Genomic DNA, 10,611 nt, shown 5'->3' on the forward strand with positions numbered 1-10,611 from the left:
AAATAAAGATATGTAAAACATTTCACATGTAAGATAACGTTTGACAAAATATATTTTATATGTAAAACCCGTATTGTTTACTTTAATAGAACATTTTATATTTAAATATTTTAATTTTACAAATAAAACTATATATGAAATGTTACAGGTTAATATAAATAAAATATTAAGTGAAACACCTGATATTGGCATTTAAAAATATTTGTAAAATATAGGCTAGTTAAATGTATGAAAATAAATCTTAATATTTAAATCACCGTGATAGTTGCATACTAAAGTAATGCGACTTGAATGTTTAAAGTAATACTGAAATATATAGAACATGTTATTTTTGCATAAAATGTGTAATAAAATGTTTTAAAATTGTAATAAGAGTAGCTGGTTATACAGTGAGGTCAACCCCAGTGCTCTGGGACAACCTAGAGGGGTGGGGTGGGGTGGGAGGTGGGAGGGGGTTTCAAGAGGGAGGGGACATATGTATACCTATGGCTGATTCATGTTGATGTTTGGCAGAAAGCAACACAATCGTTGTTAAAGCAACTATCCTCCAATTAATAATAAAAATTTAAAAAGATAAAATTTAAAAAAAGAATAATAATAGCTCAGCTGGTAAAGAAAATGCCTGCAATGCAGGAGACCCCAGTTGGATTCCTGGGTGGGGAAGATCCCGTGGCGAAGGGATAGGCTACCCACTCCAGTATTCTTGGGCTTCCCTTGGTGGCCCAGATGGTAAAGAATCCGCCTGCAATGCGGGAGACCTGGGCTCGATCCCTGGGTCAGGAAGATTCCCCTGGAGGAGGGCATGGCAACCCACTCCAGTATATCTGCCTGGAGAATTCCACGGACAGAGGAGCCTGGCGGGCTACAGTCCATGGGGTAGCAAAGAGTCAGACACGACTGAGCGATTAAGTGCACACGCAGACAATAGAAACTGCCAAAAAAAAAAGAGCAGTTGCATTCGCTTCCTGGTTCATAAACGGGAACCTGGGGGCCCCAGCGCCCCGTCTGCCTCTCGGCGCCAGCGCCCTCACGTGCTATTTCTCCTCCACCCGCAGGCATCGGCAAGAACGTCATCTGCGACCGCGCGGCCACGCCGCTGGACGCCTTCCGCATGATGTCGGCCGCCCACTACTACCCGAAGCTCATGAGCGTCATGGGCAACGTGCTGCGCTTCCTGCCGGCCTTCGTGCGCATGAAGCAGCTCATCGAGGAGGGCTACGTGGGCGAGCTGCTGGTGTGCGAGGTGCAGGTGCACGGCGGCAGCCTGCTCGGCAAGAAGTACAACTGGAGCTGCGACGACCTGATGGGCGGCGGCGGGCTGCACTCGGTGGGGACCTACATCATCGACCTGCTGACCTTCCTCACCGGCCAGAAGGCCGTCAAGGTCCACGGGCTGCTCAAGACCTTCGTGAAGCAGACCGACCACATCAAGGGCATCCGCCAGATCACCAGCGACGACTTCTGCACCTTCCAGATGGTGCTGGAGGGCGGCGTGTGCTGCACCGTCACCCTCAACTTCAACGTGCCCGGCGAGTTCAAGCAGGACGTGACCGTGGTGGGCTCGGCCGGGCGCCTCCTGGCCGTGGGCACGGACCTGTTCGGCCAGCGCAACAGCGCCCCGGAGCAGGAGCTGCTGGTGCAGGACGCCACGCCGGTCAGCAACTCCCTGCTGCCCGAGAAGGCCTTCAGCGACATCCCTTCGCCCTACCTGCGTGGCACCATCAAGATGATGCAGGCCGTGCGCCAGGCCTTCCAGGGCCAGGACGACCGGCGCACGTGGGACGGCCGGCCGCTCACCATGGCCGCCACCTTCGACGACTGCCTGTACGCCCTCTGCGTGGTGGACACCATCAAGCGGTCCAGCCAGACGGGCGAGTGGCAGAGCATCGCGGTGATGACCGAGGAGCCGGAGCTGAGCCCCGCCTACCTGATCAGCGAGGCCATGCGGCGCAGCAGGGTGTCCCTGTATTGCTAGCCCGGACGGGGGGGACCGGGACGGGGGCGACCCGGACTGGGGACCCCGCGTGAGCCAGGCCTCCAGCCAGAGCGTGGGGTGGGGGGGAGGGAGAGGTGGTCTCCAGGAGTCTGGGGGCCGGGACGTGGAAAGGGGCAGTGTGTGGGAATGGGGTCCGGGAGGCCGAGCCCCTATCCAGATGAGGGGCCCCAATCGAGGCTGTGTTGGGGGGCTGCCTCCCGCTGCGCTTCAACTGTGAGCAGCCGGGAGGGCTGGCTGGCCTCTGCACCGCATTCATCGCCCGCGGACTCCCACCCGCCCCCTCCACCTCCCCCACCTCCTCTTGGCCTCCTTTGCAAGCCAAAGGCCCCTGCGCAATCAGGGCCCCTGAATCCAACAGGCGAGCTCAGCGGGCAGGAGAAGGCGCATCCTTAGGTGGCCACGCCAGCCCCTTGCTCTGGGGACAGGCGGGTATCGGTGGCTCAAGAGAAAGTTCAGATTCCAGGAAGCCACTTACAGGGTCTGTGGGGGATAAAGTACTTGGTAGCAAAGTATACAGCTTTCTTGAAGGCTGGGCCCCCTAAGCTGGAGGGAGGAGGTGTCTTCTAATTGACTTATTGCCCTTTTCCTGGCCTGAGGCGAGGTCAAGGAGTGCCAGGAAGGGCCAGCAGAGACTCGTGTTCCCTGGAGCCAAAAGGTGAGGGCAAGGGCACCGGAAATAGACAAGGCGGAGAAGCAGATTTCCCTTTGGATGTGTCAGGATTAAAAGCCCACAAGGAGCCTTCCGGTGCAGTGTTGACATGGTCCTTTCAGAGGACCGAGGAGACAGCAGGACGGAGGTGCGGGTCTGACCACAGGCTCCTGGGCTTTTGTCCAGACCCGGGGCAGCCGTGAGCCCCAGACTTCCAGGGGCAAGTCCCCAGCAGAAGGGAAAGTGAGCCAGCCCTGCACCCGTCTCTCCTGGCAAGCTGGGGAAGGGCTCCCAGAAGAGTCCCCAGCTTTGTGGATTTTAAAAGGGAAGCCTTCAGGTTCATGCAGATATAATCTTCTTTCCTTTGGGGGAGAAAAATGTGAAGGCTCTTTTCCTTAGTTTGGACCTTTGCTCTTGTGCATCAAAAAAGTGAAAAATTGTGACTAGGTTTTAAAACAAAAGGACAACTAGGAACATTATTTTAGAACCCCCTCAGGTGTATAGTTTGCATAGGCTTGAGAAAGCTAACGTAGGGAAAAACATCTTCTCCCTCCCCGGTCTCCTCTCCTTCTTATCTTAACGCCCTCTGCTTACCGAGCTTTTATTGGAGATGGTGAGCTGCAGGCTTGGAGCAGGCAGTGCCAGAGGGAACAACCAGAGACAGACAGACACACACATGTTTATAAATGCTCTCTACCACCATTGTCACTAAAATCCCTCTTAGGAATTCAGACCTGGTCTTGAAAGAAAGCTCAAGTCAAATACATTTTGAAAATGAGGACTTATCCTATTGCTTCCTTTTCTTAATTCTTCTCCACACATACGATATTTGTTGAGGTTGGCTGTTGAGGCGGTTACTTGCAAGTCTACAGAGTCTGTTCACCGAAACCCAGCTGCTGTCATCAGCAGACAAGTAACATTTGAAGTCTTTTCAGATGGGCCGCAGTGGGACTGGAAGGGAGTTTAAGGGCTGAGAGTGGACCCCGGGCTCTGAGCAGGCAAAGTCTCAAAATGCACTAACTGTCCGATCAGTTGCTCCTCCATCCTCATACGCTCTGCATCCCAGGCTGACCCTGGGTGCAATGACGCCATGTCCAAACACCCCAGGCATATTGGTATTTTCTAGCACAGAGGAGTAGGAATCATCTTCCTAGGAAGAATTTCCCTGCTTCCTGGGCTTTCCTGCCATGTGGGAAGGTTACCTGGCTACAACTCTCCGTCATATGATTGGTTCCTGCTCGGTTGACAGAATCAGCATGCCAATTTTTGTAGCTAACAGCTCAAAACTAGAGGTTTGGTAGCATGGGAGTCTTTCAGAGTTTGAGTGGAAGGCCATGCCATGGACCTTTGGGGTTCAGATTCTCCTAAATTCCTCTCTGGATTTTAGCTTTTGTAGAAACTGAGTGGAATGATTTTTTTTTTCTAGTTGGCCCAAAGGGTTGTGATTGAGGAAGAAAAGAAAGGAAACTAGTGACCCTATGGGTCTTGTTTTTCTAAGTCATTTATAATCTAAGTGGGGCTGTTCCTGAGGGTTCAGTTTTGTTTCTGTACTTTAAATACTTGGAAGTTCTTTTCCCCCCAAAGATCTCTGAACTCTGTGATGAATACTTAGTGTCTAAAACAAAAATTCTCATTTGAGGCTGGGGTATATGGGAGAATATATATTCTTAAAAAGAAGCATGAAAAATATTTTGGTAGGTGTACTCAAATTTTATCTACTGAAATGCATGTGATAGGTAGATGCAGGAACAGGTGGAAGAAAAGGCCTAGATGGTTCATTTTGTTAATAGAAAAGCACAGTAAATGGTTTTGTTAGTGCTTCTTTGGCTCCAGTCCTGTCACTTGCAAAGACGTAATTAGGAGCCACAATACAAAGTTGAAATCTCCAGCTCTCAACAGCATTCTCTAGGACTTTGTCCCAGCCTAGCACCCTTACTAGTATCCTCAGGGGACTAGGAACCCTTGGCTGGATTGGAGCTTAGATGAAGCTTCTGGAGCCATCCCGCCCCTCTCTCTCTGCCTTGTTGAATGTGTTTCCAGCATGATACAGGCTCCATTTCAGGGTCATCATAGTTAGTCCCCACTTGCCTGGTTTATCCCCATCATTGTTTGGGGGGGGGGGGCTCTGATAACTGGATGTTTGGCTCATGACACTGCTGGCCTCAGCAGATGCTCCAGATTCTGAGAGGGGGTGTCAGGGGTGCTCACCTGGTGCCCACAAGTGTTCGGGAATGCTCTGTGCTTACTTGGAAGGTTTGGGTTCTCTGAGTTTTCTCCTGGCGAGCTGGTGACCCGTGTCAGCTCCCTCTATGACTCCTCCTCACCCCCCTTGGAGAGGTGTGGCAGGGACCACAGCGCCTCCTCAGCCCACCTTGGGCCCCTAAGGGCAGTCTTGGCCGACTCCAGCTGAAGCGGAAGTTCTCCCAGGCCCTTTCTCCCTCTGCAGAGAGCCATCTCAGTCCTCTCTGTGCCCACATTTCCTTATCATCTGCTGTGTTTAGGGTATTTGAAGTGTGGTGGTTTAGTTGCTCAGTCATATCTAACTTTTGCAACCCGGTAGACTGTAGCCCACCAGGCTCCTCTGTCCATGGGATTTTCCAAGCAAGAATACTGGAATGGGTTGCCATTCTCTCCTCCAGGGGATCTTCCTGGTCCAGGGATTGAACCGGGGTCACCTGCATTGCAGGTGGATTCTTTGCCAACTGAGCCAAGGACATTCTCTTACTTAATCTATAAAACCACCCTATAGTATTGGGTATTGTTAGTCCCATTTTACACATGAGAAAATTGAGGCTGAGCGGATGAGTCACTTGCCCAGGGTCACAAAACTATGAAGTACAAGGGGGAGTCACCTGAATCCAAAAACCTTCCTTCTCCTCCAAACCTCATGGCCTCCCACGAAGGAAGGTGTGCGCCTCTGCCGTTCTTTGCCAGGCAGGAGAGCGCTCCTTGTTGAACCCTGTCGGGGTCCGCTGTGCCCTGCTTGGGGCTCCCCGCTGCGGCTGTTAACACCTCCCCGTGGAGCCGGGTGTCACAGTTGCTGTTCTGCCAGAAGTTTCCTTGTAGACCTGCAAATAGAAGAGTGTATTTTTCTTCCTTTTCCAAGCTGGAAATATCACTCAGCTTCTTTTAAAATCAACTTCCTAAGTTGATTCTGATGGCAGGCGATGCAGCTGACCACAGAGCTGGGGATTTTTAAGACGTTGTTGGCTGATTATTACGGGGTTGTGCTCTCGCTGGTCCTGATAACATAGGAAAATGTCTCTTCTCAGGGAGTGGGGCGTTGACTGTGCATCTGACTCGGATGTTAGCTGTGCATGGCATTTGTACCTTTAGACTCTCTTAATTCTTAATCTTGTCTCATAGTCGCAGCTGTTGAAATGGACCTGTGGTCAAAGATGTGATTCCTAATTGCATTGCTTTTATCCTAGTGGGTATGGCAGAATGGGGGAAATTCAGCATTGGTAAGGGTACCCTGGGGAGAAAGTAACTCCCGCTGCGACTAAAGGGAATTCAGAGCCAATATATTCAGTAGTTCCTTTTGCAACCCCAAGAGGTTGTTGTTGTCAATGTTCAGTTGCTGAGTCGTGTCCAACTCTTTGCAACCTCATGGACTGCAGCACACCAGGCATCCCTGTGCTTAGCTGTCTCCCTGAGTTGGCTCAAACTCATGTCTGTTGAGTCGATGATGCCATCCAATCATTTTGTCCTCTGTCACCCCATTCTCCTCCTGCCCTCAATCTTTCCCAGCATCAGGGTCTTTTCCAATGAGTCAGCTCTTCACATCAGGGGCCATAGTGTTGGAGCTTCAGCACCAGTCCTTCCAGTGAATATTCGGGGTAGATTTCCTTAAGGATTGACTGACTGATCTCCTTGCTGTCCAAGGGACTCCCAAGAGTCTTCTCTAGCACCCCAAGAAGCTAAGTAATGTAAAAATAAAGGAACTGAATATGCCACTTCTCAGCCAGGACTGAAACCCCAGTTTTCTGACTCAAAGCCCCATGCTGCCTCCCACAGCATCTCAGAGCTCTCAGATGGGAAGAGGGAGGCCCGCAGTGGTGACATGACTTGTCCGAGATCCCAGGGCTAGTTGGGAGAAGAGCTGCAGTGAGAGCTGGGACCTGCAGCTGACTGTATTCCCTGAGCTGTTACAGCTGAATTCACTTAAAAAAAAAAAATCAATTATGTCTCTAATGTAGTCAGAAAACTGTTTAGAATTTCCCATTGTGACTGTAGTGTGAACAGTGGTCTAAAATTTGTACTGTGTTTGGCGAGGATGGGGAGCACCGTTCAGATGCTCACCTCTGAGATTCCCGGAGGCCATCTCTCCTAGGCCCTGCCCCCTGGGTCCAGAATAGGCCTTGACCAGCTTAGGACTCCTGGTCCACCGCCGTGTCTCCATTTGCAGGCTTCCAAAGCCTGCAGTTCACGGGCAGAGGCCACGACCCTGGAGAGTTTTGTTTTATTTTTTAAATCACCTCTCAGAGCCCCGCACTTCAGTTCGCTTTTGGGGCCAGCGAGACAGGTAATGAGATAAGAGCTGTGCTTGTCTGCTGCCCCCAGGCTCCCGCCCAGCCTGCCGCAGCCCAGGGCAGTGCCCCGGGTTTGAGGGGCCAGCTCTGAACTGGCCTTCAGGACTCCTCCCAAGAGGCGTGAAAACCTTCAGTGCTGCTCTCCGAGGCGCTGGGCTCAGCGGTGTCATCAGAGTTCGGAGGTGAAGTCAGTAAGCGCCGCGGACCTGAGTGACCACACCAGTTTTGGCAGCAGAAGGCGGTGGCCTGCTGACTTTTTCCCGGCTACATCACGTTCCTATTTGCTGGAGCCCTTGCGAGGGCCACCCGAGCATCTGGCTCTCAGTCAGGCTCCTACATCACTGCAGTACTGAATACTCTTGCATCCGCTGCCCTTGTCTGTCCACAGCAAGAGTGAATAGAGGGGTAACAAGACCATGTCACGTGCAGGGCTCCATGCTTGCCGGGGTGGTGTGAACAGGACCCCCAGAGCAACCCTGGTGTCCGCCGTCCTTCCCCGTCCGGGTCTCTGCTGTCCTCCCGCAGCCATCACAAGGGCTATGTTGTTGTTGGCGGAGCCCTGTGGTTTCTCCCCATAAACTCGATGACTGCTTGGTGATTCTCGTCTGCGGCTGGGAAACAAAACCCAAGCTGGCGACCTACCCTCTTCCTTTGCTGCCCTTTTCTCTGTCCGGCGTCCAGCCGTGTTTAGTATTCTGGCCCTGTGCCTTGCCCAGGGGAGGCAGAAGTTTCTCGTGATGATGGCTTTCTGTTTGTTGCCTGGTGCTTTTACTGTGTTTTATTTTTTAACCAAAATTGCATCTGTTTGGTTGTCAGTGTTGAGTACGTATTTATTGTGTTTTACAGACATGAGTATATATATGTATAAAAAAACTTATCTATGAAAAGTCAAGGCATGTAAACTAGATATTTTAAAGAGTTATTTATCAAAGGGAAAAGATGTGTGTTATAAAGTAAACAGAGTCTATATTTTATATATAATGTAGATAGCAAAACATAGCTTATAAATTATAGAAGGTTTGGGTTTTCTTTTTTTATTATTAAAGCAAAAAGCAAAAAAAAAAAAAAAAAAACAATGAATGCAACCGTTCTTAGTGTTTTACAAGCTGAACTGCTGTGGGTGGTGCCCTTGCCTCCTGGGCCCTCGGGCTGAACAGTCTCTGCTCCGGGCCTCATGCCCGTGTTACGTCTGTGATGCTCAGGGGGCCACGGCTTACCATCACCCCGCCAACTGGCATGTGCCACTTCAAATGTGGCTTCCTGCTGTCCTCCCCAGTTGACATTGGTGGGATAAAGGAATGGAAGTAGCAAATAAAGATTGAAGAGAAGATGTATTTTCAGCTGCTTTTTGTTTATTAGACCCAAATACTCAAGCTGATGGGCTACGTACCTGGTCGAGTTGTGGGATATGAAGCAAGGATGGGGGTGGGAATGATGATGGTGCATCTGGGGTGTGGGTGTGTGTCTGGTGCGGAGGGGAATCTGTTCTGGTGTCAGCATCCATGAGACCAACCAGTGGAATCTGCTTCTGCTTCTTTGATGGTAGATGTATTTAAAGTTACAACTGGAGGCACTTTAGAACACCTGGCTCAAATCCTGGCTCTAATTTTGAAAATGTGGACATGGAGGGGAAATAACCTGCTTAAGGCCACTTGGAGTGTGTGTGTGTGTGCGTGTGTGTGAGTGAGAAGGCCCAAACCAGGCAAATAAGATGACAACAGAGAACTTAGACTTAGGATTCTGTTATACCAAGATCTTAACCTAACACCCCCCACCAAGCTCTATAAGACACATTCACATAGACTCCACTGACTCTTTACAAGAGCATCTTTGCTTTGTAGCAGCATTCGAGGGCCATCATCGTGGACTGAGATCAGCCGAATCTGAGATTTGTGTGGATGAGGTCTCTCGTGGATAGGCTGGCCTTTCCACCCTCTACTATCTTAGAGAACACACAGGTAATTCTTCTGGTCCACACTTTCCCATCATGTTAAAACAGGAATTAGGAAGAGAAATACACAAGCTGAAATCTCATTGTTCATTTCTTCATGAGCAGGTCGTCATATTAATGCATTCAGAACACAGCCCATCCATTAAGGCAAAAAGGTGCCACAAATGCCTGTGTTCACATGAATCCTGACATACACATGTAACATCTCATACTTACGATAGTGTAGTAAATCTGAGGTCGGTTCTGAAGAAAGTAGTGAGACAGACTGCTTTGTCAAAGCTGCAAGTGCCATGTGCCCAACTATAAAATATTGTGCATGGGGTCCAGTTCTCTGAGTTTCTTCTAGCCACATGGCCGGGGAACCAGCCCCTGGTGAAAGACTCCACCATACTCCTGAGCGTTAATGTGCAGTTTTAATCCAGGAGCAAGTTGTTCCTTCGCAGGTTTGGAATTTCTTTGCAATGCTGGTTTCTCTCAATATAAGCTTATTTCTTGTTACAGAAACGGGATTGTGCTGTGTCCTGCTCAATAACAGGATGTGATCACAGGTCTTTCATAGTCTCTGGACTGTGGTTTAAAAAGAATAGTTGCAATTACATTGCAAGTCATTCAGGTTGTAGTTGATGGATCAAACAAAGAGAACTCTGTGTCCCCCTGTGCCTGTCGACCTCCCCCCTCTGCTACCCCACCACACACACACACATACACACACACACAGAACCATTTTCTGTTTCTACCTTCTGCTTCTTTTATCTTTTGTATTTTTAGTATCTGTTGTGACAAGTTTATGTGATACAACCTGAAACACAAAATGACTGTTACAATTGTTATGAGAACAAAATACACATCTACAAAGCACTCAGAAGGTTGTATAGAAATGAAAAAATAACAATTCCACCTCACTCTAAGTTGTATGCTCCTGTTTTATCAAACTGTGTGCGTGCTAAGTCACTTCAGTTGTGTCCAACTCTGCAACCCTATGGACTATAGCCCTCCAGGCTCCTCTGTCCATGGGATTCTCCAGGCAAGAATACTGGAGTGGGTTGCCATGCCCTCCTCCAGAGGATCTTCCTGACCCAGGGATCAAACCCACGTGTCTCACGTCTCCTGCATAGGCAGGTGTGTTCTTTACCACTAGCGCCTCCCGGGAAGCCCTTTATCAACCCACACTTACCTTAATCTTGCCTAAGCAGAAAAATCCCTCTGCCTAGACATTCCTAGCTAGTGCCTACACGCACTGGTCAGTAGCAGTGCCGCGTGCTGGAAGGTTGGCCAGGAAGTGCAGAGAATAGAAATGCAACCAGACACCACCTCGGAGAGTTTGAGCCATGTCATGACCGATTAAGACAGCGTGACAGCTTACTTAAACCAAAACTTCGACAAAGAAGCTGATGCAAAACATTCAGAATTTGCCTTGTTCTTTCAAGTTCAGGTTTCCTTTTGAATCCTATCTCTGAGTCTCCAGCTGCTGGTGAATTCCTGA

The 10,611-nt window shown here is 49.7% G+C and overlaps 1 protein-coding gene across 2 annotated transcripts in view; it reads left to right on the forward strand.

Annotated features, from left to right (window-relative positions):
* Positions 1-8,511, forward strand: part of GFOD1 (Gfo/Idh/MocA-like oxidoreductase domain containing 1) — a 100,311-nt gene extending 91,800 nt beyond the window's left edge. For both annotated transcript variants that reach the window (XM_065913284.1, XM_065913285.1), the window contains exon 2: positions 1,056-8,511. In XM_065913284.1, coding sequence (XP_065769356.1) covers positions 1,056-1,975 — 920 coding nt within the window. In that variant the 3' untranslated portion in view covers positions 1,976-8,511. The remainder of the gene's footprint in view (positions 1-1,055) is intronic.
* Positions 8,512-10,611: the final 2,100 nt, after the last annotated feature.

This window comes from Muntiacus reevesi, chromosome 20, assembly GCF_963930625.1.
Source record: "Muntiacus reevesi chromosome 20, mMunRee1.1, whole genome shotgun sequence".
In the NCBI taxonomy this organism is placed as follows: Eukaryota; Metazoa; Chordata; class Mammalia; order Artiodactyla; family Cervidae; genus Muntiacus; species Muntiacus reevesi.